At 37.7% G+C, this 21,226-nt stretch overlaps 1 protein-coding gene and 1 long non-coding RNA gene across 17 annotated transcripts; both read left to right on the top strand.

Annotated features, from left to right (window-relative positions):
- The first annotated feature begins 285 nt into the window (after nucleotides 1-285).
- On the top strand, nucleotides 286-15,900 carry LOC126616732 (uncharacterized). Of its 16 annotated transcripts, XR_007621256.1 has the most exons (15): nucleotides 296-475; nucleotides 744-877; nucleotides 1,185-1,357; nucleotides 1,463-1,609; nucleotides 1,700-1,751; nucleotides 1,865-2,039; nucleotides 2,230-2,312; nucleotides 2,513-2,725; nucleotides 2,843-2,962; nucleotides 3,075-3,231; nucleotides 3,310-3,417; nucleotides 3,570-3,635; nucleotides 3,732-3,931; nucleotides 4,079-4,389; nucleotides 9,163-9,229. XR_007621256.1 is itself a non-coding variant. In XM_050284867.1 (14 exons), exons 1-14 carry the CDS (start codon nucleotides 421-423, stop codon nucleotides 15,764-15,766), a joined length of 1,845 nt encoding a protein of 614 aa, XP_050140824.1. In that variant the 5' UTR covers nucleotides 286-420; the 3' UTR covers nucleotides 15,767-15,900. The 16 variants fall into 16 exon arrangements, 15 of the variants coding, with proteins under 15 accessions (XP_050140824.1, XP_050140844.1, XP_050140818.1 ...); XM_050284867.1 differs by lacking the exons at nucleotides 2,230-2,312; nucleotides 2,513-2,725; nucleotides 2,843-2,962; ... (4 more) ...; nucleotides 4,079-4,389; nucleotides 9,163-9,229 and adding exons at nucleotides 13,707-13,789; nucleotides 13,991-14,203; nucleotides 14,325-14,444; ... (3 more) ...; nucleotides 15,232-15,431; nucleotides 15,584-15,900 and having other exon boundaries at nucleotides 286-475; XM_050284887.1 differs by lacking the exons at nucleotides 2,513-2,725; nucleotides 2,843-2,962; nucleotides 3,075-3,231; ... (3 more) ...; nucleotides 4,079-4,389; nucleotides 9,163-9,229 and adding exons at nucleotides 13,991-14,203; nucleotides 14,328-14,444; nucleotides 14,541-14,697; ... (2 more) ...; nucleotides 15,232-15,431; nucleotides 15,584-15,900 and having other exon boundaries at nucleotides 286-475.
- An 859-nt stretch (nucleotides 15,901-16,759) lies between these two features.
- LOC126616728 (uncharacterized) lies at nucleotides 16,760-17,455 on the top strand. Its single transcript, XR_007621244.1, has 2 exons — nucleotides 16,760-16,962; nucleotides 17,193-17,455. It is a non-coding gene; the product is annotated as an uncharacterized LOC126616728 (long non-coding RNA).
- Nucleotides 17,456-21,226: the final 3,771 nt, after the last annotated feature.

The following is a 21,226-nucleotide window of genomic DNA, read 5'->3' as shown; positions in this document are numbered from 1 at the left end:
AAACTAAATGAGAAAAGTTATAGTAAGGACTCCTTAACTTTAACCTAATTAAAAAAATAATCCCTTAATTTTAAGCCAATTAGAGAAATGATCCTTTAATTTTGACAGAATTGCTGAAAAGAATCATAGCCGCATATTGTGATGAATTAAAAGATCAATAATCATAAATTTTAGTTGAAAGACAATTAGTCCAATTAAATTAAAATTGAGCCAACATTTCTACAATTTTTTTCTAAAAAAATGACGCACTTTACCAACTGACGTGGCGGAAACAAGAGAAAGTGGAGGGAAAGAAAACGTTGTGGAATCTAAACGGGATTCTCAGGTTTCCTTTCGAAAATTCAAATTACCGCTTAGAAACGAAATAAGCTCTCTGTACGGCGTCGTTTTAGAGTGAGCAGTGACGACGGACGACTGGCGATGGACGACGTCGATCGGTTGTTCGAGTGCTTCAAGTGCGGCATCTCTCCTCCTCGTAAGCTCCCTCTCTTTCTCTCTCCTCCGCCCTGTTTGGCCACTGAGAATTCAAAATCAAAAACGAAGAAAATCAAATCCTTGACAAGATTAACAATGTTTTTCATTTGGGAGGTTAAATTAGGGTTTCGAATTGGAAGTATGAGATTCAATTTTCTTTTTATTGCTTGTGGAATGTGTTTTGTAGAGGTTTCAATCAAAGCATTGTTCTTGATTGGTTGAGTTGTTAACTGATATTTACAAGATTTGTTATTTTCTTGTCTGACCAGAATCCGCATTGAGGGAAAGGAAGAGAAGCAAAAGCGATTTGAAGCGGAGGAGTAAAACCCCGGAAGTCTCCTCTCCAGGCTCAGCAGAGAACACAAAGAAAAATGCATCAGAATTACAACTTTCCGCCGACAAGGTACTTATGTACAATGAAAATTGGTTTCGTTTTGTGCTTTATAAAGGCTGCAAATTAATCAACCATATGTTTGATGGAGCATTCGCACGTAATGGTTTTTGTATCCAAGTAACTTTAATTCATGCTATGTTCTTGATTGGTTCTAAGTTCGAATTTTCCCATCGATGTTTCTTGTTGTGTGGAAATTGTTTCTTGGTTGAATGAAGCTAGACCTTTTATTTCGTTGGTAGCTGAAATGTTCTTTTACTGCGTTTATCGGTTGGTGAGTCAGTAATTTGATTTTTGCCCTGCTGATTTTCTGATTCAGTCTGGTCCTACAAGTGTTAAACCAAACAAGTTTAATCGTCAAAAGGAGTTTTCCCCAGTTGTATTCTACGGATCTCCACATGGTGTGCCCCCCAAAAAACCATCAAGGTCGTTTCTGCGACTCCTACGTGAAATACGTGTTGATCTCGCTGCACAAAAAAGATTGACTTCAAGGTATTTGTGTATTTCTTTGTCCACACTGTCATTCTTTAAGAAGGTTCTTTTCTCTTGTGATACTCTTTTACAATGTGACTTGACCATTGTTTTTGGTTCATTTAGGAAGGAAGTGTGGACTACGTTTCCAAGGCAGGATGAAGCAATGCAGTTTGTCAAAGGGCATGAGAATGTTCATGTATTTAGTTATCAAGATCATTATAGTGGACAGAGAAGGTTCCTCGTTTCAACATATAACGATTTTTGGAGAAGGTTACCTTGTCCTTTTCGATTTTTTATACTTTTTCACCGTATGAGGTATTATATTTTTTATATTTGTACTGCTTTCGTTTCCTTTTTCAGGTATAAAAATATGAATCCCAAGTTCCGTCACCACTACGAAGTGATCCAGGAGGTGACAATTTTTCTTTCCTTTTATTTAATAGAAGCAATAAATGGGTACTGTGTGCAGAAAATTGATTTCCGTTCTAGGTTGTGGTTCCTATAATTGGAATGTGTTGCTTTCAGGGTTTGCCGTGTCACCTTTATTTTGACTTGGAATTCAGTAGAAGGGACAATGCAGACAGAAATGGTGATGAAATGGTTGACCTCTTGATATCAGCCATTTTTGAAGCCCTGCTTGAAAAGTATTCTATTATCGGAAACAAGGAATGGATATTGGAGCTTGATTCCTCTAATGAAGGTGGGTCACAATTATCACTCCTTCCCTTATATATGAGGCTGATGTCTATGTGCATTTAAATTTTCATGGAGTCTAAATATAGATACCATATATGGGTTTTGATTTCTGTTTCATAACGTCATCTATTGTATATAATTTCATGGCGAGGTTCTTGAAGTTGATTGTCACTTATGGTTATACTTTTATGCAGCAAAGTTCTCTCGTCACCTAATCATTCGAATAGAAAAGACTGCTTTTAAGGACAACTCACATGCAGGTGCATTTGTCACTGAGGTATCGTTTCATTATGATATTTGTACGTTGTTTCTTAGGATGTCTTTTGCTCGATTAAATTTAAAAATGGGAATTTATTTCATTACCTATAGCTTCTTTTTATAGCGATGAACAGAAATCTGCTGCATTTACTACGATTTTTCCTTTTTATATTCCCTGTAGAAACATCAACTATTGTCACTGTGATGACATATTATCAGATATGCTCACGGATTTCAAGTGCAAAGGAGAGAGATGGAAGATTTGGAAACTTATTTATCAGAAAAGATTCAAGCTCCTCTGACTCCCCTAGTAAACTATTTGTGGACACTGCTGTATATACTCGAAATCGTTGCTTTCGTCTAGCTCTATCATCAAAGGCAGGGAAGAATTCAGTGCTTCTGCCTACTGGGCGTTTCAAAGCCAACAAGATGGTATTGCCACCCTTCCGATTAATATAATAGTTGCAACCTGGAGCTTTGTTAGTGATGTTTTGATTTTATGCGTTGACTACATAATAATCGTATAATCAACGCTTTGTTATTTAACAGCAGTGTGAGGAGGAGATGTTCATGGCATCCTTGATCTGCAATTTGGATGTTGATTGTGAAAAGCTTCTAGTATGCAAACCAGATCTTGATTGTATAAAGACTCTGCATTTTGACACCGAGGTAATTTGGATTCCAAAACCGTTCCATACTCTTGATGCTTACAGATATGAGATAACCATAAGCATAATGACATTAGTGCATTTTAACTATATCAAATGCTTTCTTGATACAGGTAAACCATGGTCTTGGAAAATGTTACAGTTGGCCCCAAGAATATGCATTGAATGGTTGCACAAGTGGTGCTTCAGCAACATACTTCCTGGGAAAATCTCCATTTCCAGCTTTGGATGCATTTGTAGAATCTGTTGCCACCATTGGAAATGTATCAGGTGGTACCTTGTGGCCGGCATCAGAAAAGTTTGATAATTTTATGCAGTCACTTTTTAAATAACTTGCTGCTTCTCTAGGTAAAATTCGGAGCTGGTATTGGCTTTCAGAGTTTGCACTCATGGTCTACAGCATGTCAAGAAATAGATACTGTGAGCGAATTGGCAGACAGCATAAAAGCAATCACGGTAAATCTAATATGTTGTTGGTATCTTAATTCATGACTCAGATTCCTGTCTGCTTATACACACGTGAAAGTATTGTCTGGAACTTGCCCTACGCTTTTTTTCTTATATGTAACACAGAACCTGCTAATGCGCGTGATGGTTCTATTGGTTAGTGATATACGTTGCCGACCTCAGAAGGGCTTCTTATTATCAGAAATGTCATGATCCTGACTGCAGAGGTGCAAAAAAAATTTCAATTTCTGTAAATATTTACCTATTTTTAATCTCCTTTAATCAATAAGCGATCACTTTCAACTTGCATATGATGGCGATAGGTTATCGTTCTGCCTCGCGACCAATTCCATGGGAAATCATCCCTGACATGGTGTATGAATATAAAAATGATCCTGAATCTGTTCTCTATGGTGATGAGAAAATGAGCAGCAGTTGCGTTACAGATTCATGGTGGCGTGAAGCCATTAGAGTTGCAGATGATGTCGAGAATAAGCAAAATTCTTTAGGGATCAGTAATATGGTGAGGCTACATTTTCTGAACATCTGTCCAAGTTTATCCTACTGTCTCTTTTCTGTTTAGTTTTGCTCACTGGGTGCAGTGAAATGGATGGAACCAATCTTCTCGTTTTCCTGAAATCTGATTTGTCTGAGTTTCTTCGACGAATAGGAAAACATTGATTCCGATGATGAAGACTGGTGGATGGCTGTGGAAAGGACTGCATCCCAAGCTGAATTAGCGCATGTCAACTGATTCGAGGTCTAGTACATTGCCTGGCGATCCTTCCGGATATTTGGTTCTGCAGCATTTCGTCGTGGAAGACGGAATAAACGACCATTTCCTACATGTGTCCTTATGGGTTATGGCCCCGTTTGTTAGTATTGAGAGAACTAAATCAGTCACAAGTTAGTTACAACAGTAAATAGTTAGTTGTGGTATTTATGTAATTAGTTGTAGAAGATAAGGTCACTTGTGTAAGAGTCTTTGTGACTATATATATCCCTGTGTACTGACAATTCAGTGTGTAATGAAAATATCTTCGTCAATACTTTCTACATGGTTTCATCGCCAATCGCCTTCCGGCATTCGATCCTCCATTTCTTCCGCTCTACTTCTCTGATTTCTGTTCAAATTGATCAGATTTCTTCGTTGATTTTGTTTTCTGATCACTGTTCTTGATCTGTCTTGGTAGTTTTACTCAGCAATTTCTTTCAATTTGAGTCGGTGATATATTTGAGTCGGTGCTTTCTCGATCGTTTTCTCTCTTTCTCGATCGATTTCTTGATTTATTTCGTGATCGATCTTGTGCTTTCTGTCTTTGATTCTTCCTCCTCTCTCGCATTTTGCGCTTGTCTATCATGGCCTCCCCATCTGGCTCTTCGTCTCCGCCGATCTCATCGTCACTACCAAACCCTAATCCCTCTGAAAATCCTCAACCTCAGAACTCATATATGTCTCTTACGATCCAAAACATTGGTAGCATGGTGCCAATCAAACTCAAACGCACCAATTACCTTCCATGGCGCGCATTGTTTGCTCCAATTTTGCGCCGGTACAAACTTCTTGGTCTTGTTGACGGTACTGAGCCATGTCCGGCTCCTCTTCTCCCTGATCGCTCACTGAATCCGGCATTTGAGCAGTGGTTTGAAAAAGATCAAAACCTCTTGATTTGGCTCAACTCGACTCTTTCTGAAGATCTCATTCCATTCACGGTAGGGGTGTCCACGTCTCGAGAGCTTTGGCAGAAGCTTGAACAACGTTTTGGTGGAGTCTCTGAAGCTCATATTCACCAGCTTCGTTCTCGTCTTCAATCAATTCAAAAAGGCTCTCAATCGATCTCGGAATATCTACAGCAACTCAAGGAAATTTCAGATTCTCTCAGTGCTGCTGGTGCAACTGTTTCTGATCGTGATCTCATTGCTGCAACACTTCACGGTCTTCCTGATGAATTCGAGTCCTTTATTGACTCCATCATGTTGCGGTTGTCGTCAACTTCTCTTGATGAATTGCATGGTCTGTTGCTGACCAAAGAGCTTTCCATGGCTCGTCGTAAGAACATTCTGTCCACTCCTACTACTGAGCCTTTTCAAGCATTCTCTGTTCAGTCTCAAGCACCTTTGCTCCCAACGCCTTCTTCACAGGCCTTCGCTGCATATAATCAGCCTCTTCAATCTGCCTCTCGTTACAATTCTAATAGAGGCCGGAACAATCGCAATTTCAGAGGAAATCGCAATTTTAGTAATTCACGTGGCAACTCCACTGGTCCTTATCGTCCAAATCAGCCTCGTGCCTTTCATTCAGGCTCCCGATCTCACAACCAAGGTTCTTCATCCAGTCACAAGACCACCTGTCAAATATGTGGTTCAACTAGCCATGAAGCAATTGATTGCTTTGACAGGATGAATCCTGAGATCTTTGGACGAGTGCCACCAGCCAAGCTTGCAGCTCTTTGTGCTCACTACTCATCCAAACCATCCCCATCTTGGCTATTGGATTCTGGAGCCACCTCCCATATCACAAATGACATTGCAAATCTCTCTGTTGCCTCTCCTTACACTGGTGAAGACAAGGTCTATATAGGAGATGGTAAAGGTCTGCCTATTCACAATATTGGTACCTCTACTTTAGATACATCTCATACTTCTTTTAAGTTGAGTAATGTCCTACATGTACCTGCTATGAAACACAACTTATTATCTGCATATCACTTTTTAAAAGATAATAATTGTGCCTTGACTCTTGACCCTGATGGATCCACTGTAAAGGATCGAGTTTCGGGGAAGACGCTTTTGCGGGGACCAGTTAAAGATGGCTTCTATCCTCTTCAAGGCTCTGGTCATCCCATCTCTTCATCACCCTCGGCTTTAATAAGTGTCAAAGCTCCTGTACAGATTTGGCATCGAAGATTGGGTCATCCATCTTCTTCTATTTTTCGAAAGGTTCTTTCAGGAAATAAGCTTGTTGTGCAAGGCAAACCTACTGGTGATCTTTTCTGCTCAGATTGTGCTTTAGCTAAAAGTCACAAGCTTCCTTTTGCATCTGCCAGTTCTACAAGTACTCACAGTCTTCAACTACTACACTGTGATATTTGGGGTCCTGCCTCCATCACTTCTCCTAGTGGCTTTAAGTACTACTTGTTGCTTGTAGATGATTACAGTAGATATAGTTGGTTCTTTCCATTAAAGGCAAAATCTGATGCCTATTCTACTTTTGTTGTATTCAAACACTATGTAGAAAATCTACTTGGCAATAAAATCAAGGTTGTGCATTCCGATTCAGGGGGTGAATTCATTGGTGCTAAGTTTGAGTCTTTTCTTCGCACTCATGGTATTCTTCATCGATTAACATGTCCTCACACTCCTGAACAAAATGGCTGTGCTGAGAGAAAGCACCGCCATATTGTGGAAACTGCTCGTACATTACTTGTTGCTTCTAATATTCCCCATCTCTATTGGGTGGAAGCCTTTTCTACGGCTGTGTATCTTATTAACAGGTTGCCAATCTCTGGCCTCTCTACCTCTCCTTGGGAATTGCTCTTCTTCAAGCCACCAGATTACTCAAGACTGAAAGTATTTGGCTGTCGATGTTTCCCGTGGCTCAAACCTTATACTCATTCCAAGTTAGAAGCAAAAAGCAAAAGCTGTGTTTTTCTGGGGTACAGTTTACAGCACAAGGGTTATCGATGCCTTGATCCAGTCACAAATCGTCTCTACATTTCCAGACATGTGCAGTTTGATGAAGCAACTTATCCTTTTCAGTCTTCTCCTACCATCCATGTTATGTCTTCCGTCTCTGTCTCCGCCCCCATGGATCTACAGTTCTCGGTTCCTCAACGTCCTGGTGCCTCTCCTGGATCTTTGGTTCCAGAATTGCACTCTACCTCTGAGTGTTTTCCTTCAAGTCCGCACAATGTCAATCCTCAAGAGTCCATTCCTCCTACTGCTGCTCCCCGTATAGATTCTCTGTCTACTGCATCTGTCTCTTCCCCTGCACCAACTACATCACTGCCCCCTCCCAATACTCACCCTATGATCACTCGCTCCAAAGCTGGTATCTTCAAGCCCAAGGTATATGCAGCTACCAAACATCCTCTTCCATCTGATATTGACTATATTCCGACTACATATCCGCAAGCCTCTAAGCATGCTCATTGGAGATCTGCCATGCAAGATGAGTTTAATGCATTACAATCCACAGGCACCTGGACCCTTGTTCCTCCCTCATCCTCCTACAATGTTGTTGGCTGCAAGTGGGTGTTCAGAATCAAGAAGCATCCTGATGGTACTGTTGAGCGTTTTAAAGCTCGTTTGGTTGCAAAAGGGTATCATCAGCAGGAAGGTATCGATTTTCAAGAGACCTTCAGTCCTGTGGCTAAACCAGTCACGATCAGAATCCTTTTGTCCCTTGCTGTGCAGTTCAATTGGTTTTTAAATCAGTTAGACATCAGTAATGCCTTTCTTCATGAAGATTTGAAGGACGATGTGTACATGCAGCAGCCTCCGGGTTTCTCTGATCCCAATCTGCCACATCATGTCTGCAAATTAAGGAAATCTCTTTATGGTCTTAAGCAAGCCCCTCGGGCTTGGTTTGACAAACTGTTTCAAGCTCTTCTTCGACTTGGTTTTCAGCAATCTTCTTCTGATGCTTCCTTATTTGTTCTCCCTAGTCCTACTCCTGTCATGGTGCTTGTGTATGTAGATGATATATTAGTCACTGGACCTGACTCTTCCTTATGCAATCTGTTCATTCACGACCTCAGTGCTATCTTTCCAGTCAAGGATTTGGGTCCACTGCACTACTTCCTGGGTTTAGAGATTCAACGATCTTCCACAGGTCTCTTCCTCCATCAATCAAAGTATTTACTGGATCTTCTTGGGAAAACTAATATGGCTGGTGCAAAGCCTTGCTGCACTCCCCTTGGCTCTAACAAATTGGATCACAGTGGTCCTTTTTTATCCAATCCCACTGAGTATCGATCCATTGTTGGTGGTTTACAGTATTTGACATGGACCCGTCCAGATATTTCCTTTGCTGTGAATCAAATCTGTCAGTTCATGCATGCTCCTCGAGACCAACATATGCAAGCTGTCAAACGCATTCTTCGTTATCTCAAGGGTACAGTCTCTGAGGGTCTATGGTTCAGAAAGGGTGCACCTAATCTCACAGCCTTCTCCTATGCGGATTGGGCTGGCTGTCTCTTTGATCGCCGTTCTACTAGTGGTTATAATATCTTTCTGGGATCCAATCTTATCAGTTGGAGTGCCAAGAAACAAGCTACTGTGGCATGGTCATCCACAGAAGCCGAATACAGATCTCTCGCACACACTGCAGCTGAACTGACTTGGATTTGTAAAATTTTTCGTGACCTTGGTTTTCCTCTTTCTCAGACTCCCACTCTCTGGTGTGATAACATTTCAGCCATCTCTCTTGCTTCTAATCCGGTCTTCCATGCCCGCACCAAACATGTGGAGATTGACTATCATTATATTCGTGAGTTGGTCTTAGCTAATCTCATCAAGGTTCACTTTGTTTGTAGTCAGGATCAGCTTGCTGACATCCACACCAAGTCTCTGTCCAAGAGTCGATTTACTGCTCTCAAATCCAAGCTTCCTCTTGGTTCTTCAACTGCTCCCAAGCTCAGCTTGAGGGGGTGTATTGAGAGAACTAAATCAGTCACAAGTTAGTTACAACAGTAAATAGTTAGTTGTGGTATTTATGTAATTAGTTGTAGAAGATAAGGTCACTTGTGTAAGAGTCTTTGTGACTATATATATCCCTGTGTACTGACAATTCAGTGTGTAATGAAAATATCTTCGTCAATACTTTCTACAGTTAGATGGTACTAGAAAAGCTAGGAAATCACCACGGTTGATTTTGAAGAGAGAATTATTTTTAGTACACACAATTTTGAGAGGCATTACCCAAACCCATAATTTCAAGAATGGAAAAATTGTTGCCCGTTGTCGGAGCGCGTCACTTATGGATCCCCATCCTCTACATTTAGCGCTTGTGCATTTACCCACGTCAACATAACGTGACATAGAGAGATAAGTTTATGTGACACTTGGCAACCAAGATTTTTCTTTCCTTGAATAAACTAATATAAAATAAAATATAACTAATTAGACATTATTGCTAGATAATGTGTCATATTTCAAAACTGTTAAATTATTAAGAGTGGTCGAATATGACAATATGAATAAATGCACAACACTCGGAATCCCTATATATGGGGCACTCAACCAAACAAGCTACAAATTAAGAATAAGAACCCTATCGGGAAATCATCAAAACACAAACAAGTGACAATTAAGAGTAGCAACTCAATGGGGAATTCATTCATACGCAAACAAGTCACAATTGTAGAAAACCACCCCATGTGGCATTCCTACAAACAGTTAGCAACCAAGATTTTTCTTTCCATGAAATCATTTGACCTACTTGGGCTTCTTGCATCCCTGATTCACAAAAACCCATACAATTTAAGTATTAATTTTTATAATAAAAAAAAAGGGATAAATTGAAATTAATTAATTTTGTTCAGTATGGGTTGGGTATGTTTGCTTCTACGGTACGGTATCTTTGTAGCCAAATGGTCGGTGGAGCTAGACTTAGTCTTGAGAGCAACTCCAGCGTGGGCTGGCGCTCGGGGGACGGGGGACGGGGTACGAAATAGGGCTAGATAGCTCGGCCTTGAAGCTCCAGTGTGGGTATTTTTCTCTGTAAGGCACGTGCGACTCACCTGTGTGTGGGGGTGCTTATCAGAGTATGGGGCCCGCGTCGCAGTCTGCCGAGGTTACCGTTGGGAAGCCACGTGGCTTCCCACGATCCGTTCGATCCCAACGGCTCTTTAAATTGGACATTCCGATTTGCAATGGTAATAAAAATAAAAAATCTTATTTAATATCAATCGTTGGATCTGAGATCAACGGTTGATATTATTCTGCTTTATAAATAAATAAATAAAAGAAAAAATAGTTTTAAAATTAAGAAAAGTTATCGTTGTGACACGTGGCACAATATGGAGTGTTGGAATTCAATTTTTTTTTTAAATCCAACGGCAGAGATTAATTAGTTCAATAAAAAATTTAAAAATTGTAAAAAATCCGAAAAAAAAAAAATTTGAAAAATTTTAAAAAAAAATTATTTTTACTTTTCTATAAATACATTCTCATTACCATCTACCTTACACCACAATTTCATATTTTCTCAACTACTTTCAATCAAATTCCTATCTTTTGAAATCCATCACCAATAATTGTCTTTTCGGTAATGACACGTGGCGCTACGAGAACAATTGAAAATCTAATCGAAATCTATCCTCAAAGATTTTGAAATGGTAAGGACACGTGGCACAACATGATTGGATAAAAATCTTATTGAAATCCATCACCAATAATTGTCTTTTCGGGTAATGACATGTGATGTGATGCAACGAGAACGATTAAAAATCTGATTAAAATCTATTCTCAAAGATTTTGAAAAAGTAAGGACACGTGACACGACGACATTGGATAAAAATCTTATTGAAATCCATTACCAATAATTATCTTTTCGGATAATAACACGTGACGCAACGAGAATAATTAAAAATCTTATCCGAAATTATAAATAAAAAATTATTCTGTATTATTTAAAAAAAATATTTTTTATTACCTATTGCTAGAGCTATTCAAGTGCAATAGTGAAGATAAAAAGATAGTTACCGTTTATTAAAGATAATTACTGTTTACATAGTAAATTAAATAACGAATAGGGGAAGGGCTCCCATGGAGTTGCTCTGAAAGCAGCACCCGTAGCTCGAGCATCCGTAGCTCGAGCATTTACCAGTCCTGGTGTCTGTCCTTTTTATGAACTTGATGTTAGGATATAGCCATGTGTCACAATTGTATTGAAGGCTCTTGGAGTTAGTCATACTTGAAAGCAATGAAAAACAGAAAACTTTTCCTCTCTTCTTTCTCTCTCTAGTTCTTGGTGCTTTTCACCTCCATTGCTTCTCTGCATTACATACAGTAGCATTGTTATCATAGTATCATCGCCGACAATGGCTCACGTCGTCGCCTGACGATCCCGGTGCTTCCGATTTTCTTCGTTCTTGTTCCGGCAGTGTTATCTGGGTCGCTGGAAGTCTGTTGTTTTCTGCTCGAAGTTGGTTGGTACTCAAACCCTAGAATTTGGGGATTCTTGAGTTTGTCTCGCTTGTCGATATCGTTGAAGTTCGTCGCTCTGGTTGAAGGTATCTGTTTAGTTTCTTTATTTCTTGACTTCATTTTGTGAGTCTTGCTGTGAATCTTGTTGTGGATTGAGGCGTTGATTGTTAGTTTCTACTAGTCAATTGTTGGTTTCTCACGGGTTGTTAGTGTGTTTATTGAAGATTTCTGCTACTTGCTAATCAATTGTTGTGCACACTTTGTGCAAAACAATCGGTTCTTGTTTGCGATTCTTGATTCCTTCCAGTTGAAGCAGTGATTGTTATTTGTTGATTAAACATGGTGACTCCTGCAGAATTAGCTCTTACTCGATCGCCTATTTCTTCCCTGATAAGTGTTGGCAATACTGTCACAGTCAAGTTAGATGATTCAAACCGAAAAGAGAATGTAGATAACCTAAATATAATCACAGAGAGAGATCAGTTTATGTGACATTTAGCAACCAAGATTTTTATTTCCTTAAATAAACTAATTAATATAAAATAAAATATAACTAATTAGATATAATTGCTAGATAATGTGTCATATTTCAAAAGCGTTAAATTGTTAAGAGTGGTCGAATATGACAATACGAATAAATGCACAAGTGCCAAATGTAGAGACTCGGAATCCCTATATATGGGGCACTAAACCAAACAAGCTACAAATTAAGAATACGAACTCTATCGAGAAATTATCCTATAGGAAAATCATTCAAACACAAACAAGTGACAATTAGGATTAGCAACTCAATGGGGAATTCATTAAAACACAAACAAGTCGCAACTGTAGAATACCACCCCATGCGGCATTACTACAAACAGTTAGCAATCTTAAAAAGTAGTAACACTATGTTAGGCATTTTATCAATGGTTCAGAGCCTTAACCACATTACAATACTGTTTCCATGAAATCATTTGACGTACTTGGCCTTCTTGCATCCATTATTCACAAAAACCCATACAATTTGTGTATTAATTTTTATAATTAAAAAATAATAAGGGATAAAATAAAATTAATTAATTTTGTTCAGTATGGGTCAGGTATGTTTGCTTTTACGGTACGATACTTGGATAGCCAAATGGTCAGTGAAGCCGGACTTAGTCTTGAAGCAGCAGCTCGAGCATTTGCCGCAGTGTTGGTGGCTGTCTTCAGAAGGATAGCTAACAGGACTACGGCAAATACTTGAGCTGTTGCTTCAAGACTGAGTTCGGCTTCACTGACCATTTGGCTATTCAGGTACCATACCGTAAAAGCAAACATACCTAACCCATACTGAACATAATCAATTAATTTTGTTTTATCCCTTATTATTTTTTAATTATAAAAATTAATGCTCAAATTGTATGGGTTTTTGTGAATCAGGATGCAAGAAGGCCAAGTACATCAAATGATTTCATGGAAACAGTACTATAATGTGATTAAGGCTCTGAACCATTGTTAAAATGCCTAACATAATGTTACTATTTTTAAGATTGCTAACTGTTTGTAGTAATGCCGCATGGGGTGGTATTCTACCGTTGTGACTTGTTTGTGCTTGAATGAATTCCCCATTCAGTTGCTACTCTTAATCGTCACTTGTTTGTGTTTTAATGATTTCCCCACAGGATGATTTTTGGATAGAGTTCCTATTCTTAATTTGTAGCTTGTTTGGTTGAGTGCCCCGTATATAGGTTCCGAATCTCTACATTTTGCACTTGTGCATTTATTCTTATTATCATATTCGACCACTCTTAACAATTTAATGCTTTTGAAATATGACACATTATCTAATTAGTTATATTTTATTTTCTATTAGTTAGTTTATTCAAGGAAAGAAAAATTTTGGTTGCCAAGTGTCACATAAACTGATCTCTCTGTGATTATATTTTGGTTATCTACAATCTCTTTTTGGTTTGGATATTGGAGCTTGATTCCTCTCATGAAGGTGGGTCACAATTATTACTACTTCCCTTATATATGAGGCTGATATCTCTACATTTAAATTTTCATGGAGTCTAAATATAGACACCATATATGGGTTTTGATTTCTGTTTCTTAACGTCATATATAATTTCATAGCGAGGTTCTTGAAGTTGATTGTCACTTATGGTTATACTTTCGTGCAGCAAAGTTCTCTCGTCACCTAATCATTCACATAGAAAAGACTGCTTTTAAGGACAACTCTCATGCAGGTGCATTTGTCACTGAGGTATCATTTCATTATGATATTTGTACGTTGTTTCTTAGGATGTCTTTTGCTCGATCAAATTTAAAAATGGGAATTTATTTCATTACCTATAGCTTCTTTTATTGTGATGAACAGAAATCTGCTGCATTTACTACGATTTTTCCTTTTTATATTCCCTGTAGAAATATCAACTATTGTCACTGTGTGATGACATATTATCAGATATGCTCACGGATTTCAAGTGCAAGGGAGAGAGATGGAAGATTTGGAAACTTATTTATCAGAAAAGATTCAAGCTCCTGTGACTACCCTAGTAAACTATTTGTGGACACTGCTGTATATACCCGAAATCGTTGCTTTCGTTTAGCTCTATCATCAAGGGCTGGGAAGAATTCAGTGCTTCTGCCTACTGGGCGTTTCAAAGCCAACAAGATGGTATTGCTGCTCTTCTGATTAATATAATAGTTGGACCCTGGAGCTTTGTTAGTGGTGTTTTGAATTTTGCCTTGACTACATAATGTTCTAATCGTATAATCAAAGTTATGTTATTTAACAGCAGTGTGAGGAGGAGATGTTTATGGCATCCTTGATCTGCAATTTGGATGTCGATTGTGAGAAGCTTCTAGTATGCAAACCAGATCTTGATTGTATAAAGACTCTGCATTTTGACACCGAGGTAATTTGGATTCAAAAACCGTTCCACACTCTTGATTCTTACAAATATGAGCTAATTATTAGCATATTGAAAGTAGGGCTTTTAACTATACTACAGGTAAACAGTAGTCTTCGAAAATGTTACAGTTGGCCCCAAGAATATGCATTGAATGGTAGCACAAGTGGTGCTTCAGCAACATACTTCCAGGGGAAATCTCCGTTTCCAGCTTTGGATGCATTTGTAGAATCTGTTGCGACCATCGGAAATGTATCAGGTTGTACCTTGCAGCCTGCATCAGAAAAGTTTGATAATTTTCTGCTGTCACTTTGTAAATAACTCGCTGCTTCTCTAGGCAAAATTCGTAGCTGGTATTGGCTGTCAGAGTTTGCCCTCATGGTCTATAGCATGTCAAGCAATAGATACCGTGAGCGAATTGGCAGACAGCATAAAAGCAATCGCGGTAAATCTAATATGCTGTGGGATATCTTAACCCATGACTCAGATTCTTTTCTGCTTATACACACTTAAAAGTATTGCTTGATATGGTCTGTACATCTGCACTTTGTCTGGAACTTCCTGAGTGCTTTTTCTTATATGTAACACAAAACCTGCTGATACGCATGATGATTCTATTGGCTAGTGATAAGGGCTGCTTATCAGAAATGTCATGATCCTGACTGCAGAGGTGCAAAATATTTCAATTTCTGTATATATATGTATGTATGTATGTGTGTGTGTGTGTGTTTACCATTTTAATCTCCTGTAATCAACAAGTGATCACTTTCAACTTGCATACTGATGGCAACAGGTTATCGTTCTCCCTCGCGACCAATTCCATGGGAAATCATCCCTGACATGGTGCATGAACATAAAAATGATCCTGAATCTGTTTCTTATGGTGATGAGAACATGACAAGCGGCTGCGTTGCAGACTCATGGTGGCTTGAAGCCATTAGAGTTGCAGATGATGCCGAGAATAAGCAGAATTCGTTATGGATCAGCAATATGGTGAGTTTACATTTTCGGAACATCCGTCCAAGTTTTTCCTACCGTCGTGTCTTTTCTGTTTAGTTTTGCTCAATGCCTGCAGTGAAACGGATGGATCCAATCTTTACTCGTTTTCCTGAAATCTGATTTGTCCGATTTTCTTCCACGAATAGGAAGACATTGATTCTGACGATGAAAACTGGTGGATGGCTGTGGAAAGGACAGCATCCCAAGCTGAATTCATGCACGTCAACCGATTCGAGGGCGAAACATTGCCTTGTGATCCTTCCGGATATCTGGTTCTGCAGCATTCCGTTTGTTACACGGTAACTAGGACAGTCGAAGCTACTTCTTGACAATCGAATCCAAAACACTCCATCGTTGCAAACGGGGCTTATATGTACCCAAAAAATTGTATTATTACATGACTGTAAAATTGTGTTTTCATCCAAGTTTATCTAAAGTAAGAATTATAAAACATTTTCATACATCTGTTAAGCTTTTCGTTAGAATTGTCGTTGATCCGTGACATGGTGTTCACATGGATAATGAATGTTGTGCGCCACGTGTCAATTTGACCCCAATTGAACATTAAAAATTAAAAAAATGATAAATTCCATACACCTATCATTACCGTCAGAAATCAAGATCATCGGAGTGTGAAGCGACGAAGAAATCACCATGGTTGATGTGCAAAGAAGAGAGAAGTTAGACAGGTCTGCACCTTCCTATCGAAGAGATAGGACTAATTTCATTACTTGAACTGGTTTAATTCCGGATATATATACAACAATTATTACAATTTATTAAAAATTAAACACTATTAATTAACATTAATACAAATTAATGATTTAATTGTTTAACTTAATCATGGCTGAACTGGCACTTAACTGAGCCCTTGACTGAGTGAGTAAGAGCAACTCCACCTACTAAATTGCCAAAGTAATTACTGCCTATCCTATTATTGAGCAAGGCAATTACTGCCAGTAGTAAATAGTAACGGTCCAAGTGCACAAGTCTAGACAATTCGTATTAAAATATAATGTTTTATAAAACAATAAAAAATAATTTTATTTATAATTTTAAATAAAATTTTTAACCAACCTCGTCATGCCACGTGTTATCCGAAAGTACATTTTTTATGGATAGAGTTTTGATAATATTTTTAACCAATTCGGTGGCACCACGTGTTACAATCTTTTTAGAATCCTTGTGGATAGATTTCGATAAGATTTTTAACCAATCACAACGTGCCACGTGACATTATCTATAACCTCATCATTTTTTTTTCCCATATAAACTCTACATCCATCCTAAAGCCACACATCAGAATCAAAAAGCTCTCAGAATCCTTCTTCATAGTTTATAAATCTTGAGTTCTTACAATGTCTTTTTCAATAGCGCTTACTCCAACTGGAAAATGCTTATACACATCACACCAATAAAGGCTTTGACGATCACCAAAACAGCACTCACTCCAACCGTGGAACGTGCTCCAAGTGCAAATTTTACTTCCAACAAATCGACATTTACAAACCACTTGATTTTTGAGGTAAACAGCAAAGATAACCATAACTAATCAATTCATTTTTATCATATATATATATATGTATATATAATTAATCCAATTTGTATGTATGTTATGTATGTTTTCTGTATAGAGGTGCAAGAAGGCAAGATTTCTCAAGTGAATTTCTCTCAAGTTGGAGAGAGTTGGAGTGAGTGCTCTTTTGGTGATCGTCAAAGCCTTTCTTGGTCTAAAACTAAAAGGTCTTTGTGCAGATGCGACAAACAAAGGTTTGGGAGGTCATCCTTTCCTTCTCCCCATCTTTCCCATCGTGCTTGACTGTGAAGCTTTCTTGCCCATTTTCTCTCTCTTGATGCGACCTCAAATGAACAACATATAGAGGGTAGCACTGTGACTCTTTTGCGAGTATTTAATGACTTGTTTGGTATTGTATTTGAAATTTTTTATAATTTCTCAAAACATTTCTTAAGAATTTTTCTTGAAAATAATTTTCTTTAAGACTTAAAAACTTATTTGGTATACGATTTAAAAGTTTTGAATCTTACAACTTAAACCGGACAAAGAGATCCAAAAAGATGGGGTTAAGAGAGAAAGGAGAGAGGAGGAAAAAAAGTAAGAAATGATTGGAGAAAAGAGAAAGAAGTGAGAGGATCAGAGGAAATAGGGAGGAAGATGAGTGAGAGAAATAACTCAAAAAATGAAGAGAGCGGATTGGAGGAGAGACGAAAAAGGCAAAAAAAAAAAAAAAAGAGAGGGGGAGAGAGAAAGAAGGAAAGAGAGATAGATTTGGAGTGAGAGGGAAGGAGGGAGAGAAAAGAAATGAGTGAGTTTAAGTTTAAAAACTTTAGAAACTCACATTTTGTGTTTTTAGATAATAGACTATATTTTTTTAGTTATTCTTGAGTTCAGTTTTTGAAAATAATCATACCAAACAAGTTTTTAAGGCCTAAAACTTGAAAATTGTTTTTAAGTTTAAAAAGTTGGATTCAAGTAGAGTACCAAACATGTTATAATTTTTTTTGGTGCAGGTGTTGCTTCAAGACTGAGTTCGGCTACACAGGTATCGTACCGAAAAACTAAACATACCCAACCCATACTGAACAAAATTAATTAATTTTAATTTATCCCTTATTTTTTTTAATTATAAAAATTAATACTCAAATTGTATGGGTGCGGTTCATTTCATCATACACAAGGGTGGCATTGAGTTGAGAGAAAGAATAAATGGGGAAAAGGGGTATGGGAAATCAGGGAGCTTCGCCCATCATTCGAAGGGAAAGAAGGAAAGGATGAAATCTAAAAACTTGGTCTGCCGCCTGTGCTTCAAAAGCTTTGGCACCAAGAAAGCCTTTCAAGATCATCTGAAGGACAGACGGACTGCGGCAAATGCTTGAGCTGCAGGTGCTGCTTCAAGATTGAGTCCGGCTTCACCGACCATTTGGCTACACACCTACCGTACCGTAGAAGCAAACATAATTTTGTTAAGTATGGGTCTGGTATGTTTGCTTCTACGGTACAGTAGGTGTGTAGCCAAATGGTCGGTGAAGCCGGACTCAATCTTGAAGCAGCACCCGCAGCTCAAGCATTTGCCGCAGTCCGTCTGTCCTTCAGATGATCTTGAAAGGCTTTCTTGGTGCCAAAGCTTTTGAAGCACAGGCGGCATACCAAGTTTTCAGATTTCATCCTTTCCTTCTTTCCCTTCGAATGACAGGCGAAGCTCCCCTGATTTCCCATACCCATTTTCCCCATTTTTTCTTTCTCTCAACTCAATGCCACCCTTGTGTATGATGAAATGAACCGCATGTAGTATATGTATAAGGTGTTTGTCATTTCAAGTTTTGTGAGGGTTTATTACATCATTTACTTTTCATAGTTGTAATAACTATTTTTTTAAAACAAAATATAATGATGAAAAACATTTATTAATCACTATAAATTGATTTGAAAAAACTGTCAATCCACATTATGCCACATAGGCATTGGAATTCACTAATGCTGTGTTTTTTTTTTTTAATTGTTACTGCTCATGTGGACTTTCTGACTCCTCCTTTGGAGATGCTCTTACCACTTTAAGGTTAACGGCATTTGTCCTCTCTCATCTCCTCCATCGCCAAACAAACGAGACACCATTTGACAGACGACGCGATTTATTTTTAAAGTTGAAAAATAGAAAATTAATTATAAACTTACAGATGGTCCCCCAAATATATTTTTATGTGTCGAAAGTATTTGGAATATCCTCAAATTAGTTTTATGAAACATGTGGCATGACGAGAATGACTCGAATTTTGGCTTATAATGATTATTGTACGAATTCCCAAAATCGATTGCATAACTTCAGTTATAACTCACAGTTTTTATTAATGGAATTTAAATTTTAGTTTTAGGAAGTATTTTGTATGGAGTTAAGAAAAATATTGCAAGACCTTCACATGTAATCCTACCATTTATTAGGTCCCTGAATTCTTTTTTATTGACTTTTAAAAGCTTTTGAAAAATGGAAAAATGACTATATGTTTATACCGGGGACCAAAGAGATTTGGAGGTGGCGAAATCTTCGGAATGCCCTAAAATTAATTTTTTGAAATATGTGGTGCGACGAGAATGAATTAAATTTTGGCTTATAATGATTATTGTACAAATTTCCAAAATCGATTGGAAAAAGTGGATAATACTCTCATAACGTCATCTATAACCTCCACACACCGTTGTTGCCGGTATAAAACAAGAGCATCGGAGCACTATGACGAGTCGACATTGTCGAAAATCGTATTGCATTATCCTTTGTTTTACGATGCCATGACTTACGCACCATACCAAATAGGAAGTAGTCTCTGTCTAATGTCAATCTCTCTGAAATTAAACCCGGACCTGGCTTCTCTGCCCTCTTAGTTTCCATACACTCTCATTCCCTCCTATTTGTGCGGTTACGGTCAAGTCACGTCAATATTTTATATCACTATTTCTTTTTATCTTATTATCCCTATAAAAAAATCAATATAAAATATTGACATGGCTTAACCGTTCGCACAAAATAGAAGATGATAGAAGTGTATGAAAACTGGGAGGGCAGAGAAGCTAGGTCCATTAAACCCACAACCCCTGCAGGCAAGTTTGCCCAATCTACAAAAAACAAAAAGAGAAAAATAACTAAATTGCGAGCTAGTCCGAGATTTGCAATACTATCAACATGATGCAACGAGAGAGGCTCACAATTTGGATTATTTGGAATTAGAAAATTATATTCACACGAATACGATTTGCGAGAGAAGAAGAACAATAACGCAAAGAACAAAATAAATTATAAAAAAAAAAAAAAAAAAGAGCTAAGCGACACAAATAACACAATAAAATATTTTGAGAGAAACATACCCGGACCCATAATTTCAAGATGTCAAGTTGTCTGCCGGAGCCAATCGCTAAAGGTAGAGGCAAGCCAACAAGATTTTTTGCTTTACTAGGATCGTAGGAGAATGTTTATCGATCGCTAAAAGCCTTAGTATAATCTAATTAACTGATTAAACCTCTCCCTTTATTTATAAATAAATTTTTTTACAATTCCCTAAAAGAATAGGATTAAGGGTTTCTGCACTCCTACTTCCGCAACAAGAAATTTTTCATTGTAACGGGAATACAGGCTGGTACACCATATGTTATTGTATAAATGATGAAATATGTGTGTTAAAAAGTTAATAACTTAAAAAATAAAATTTTCCACCATTTATATAAAAATACATGGTGTACCAACCTGTGTTCCCGTCACACTAAAAAATATGCCTTCTGCAACAAATAGGTAGATTTGGGATGAGAGAGGTTTACTTGAGTGACTAGATAAATTTCTAATAATAAATGACCTTCAAAATAATAGGGAAATATGGGTAGCGGGACCAACTTGAACCCACAATTCAAAAGAACAGGAGCTATGTGTGCCAATTTTTATTTTTTTTACAAACGATATTATTTTTACTAAGAGGGAATGTATCAAAATTTTGTTTTTTTGTTTTTTTTTTAGCAAACGATATTATTTATACTAAGAGAAAGAGAGTGAGTTTAGCCTTATAATGAACTAACAATAATGTAATTCAAATTTACCTTTGACGAGAATCGAAAACTATTTAATGATACCAAATTAGAATTGTACGACTTGAATTATTACATAATCAATTATATACAAATACAATCCTTGTTCCATAAGGAAATAATAAGGGACACAAACATATATTCTTCCTAATAAAGAACTCCTAATATTTACACAATCTTTACATGCCCTTTTAAAATTAACAATCTT

This window comes from Malus sylvestris, chromosome 1, assembly GCF_916048215.2.
Source record: "Malus sylvestris chromosome 1, drMalSylv7.2, whole genome shotgun sequence".
Lineage (NCBI taxonomy): Eukaryota > Viridiplantae > Streptophyta > Magnoliopsida > Rosales > Rosaceae > Malus > Malus sylvestris.
The sequence above is the reverse complement of the archived record's forward strand: the minus strand, read 5'-3'. Positions and strand labels throughout refer to the sequence as shown.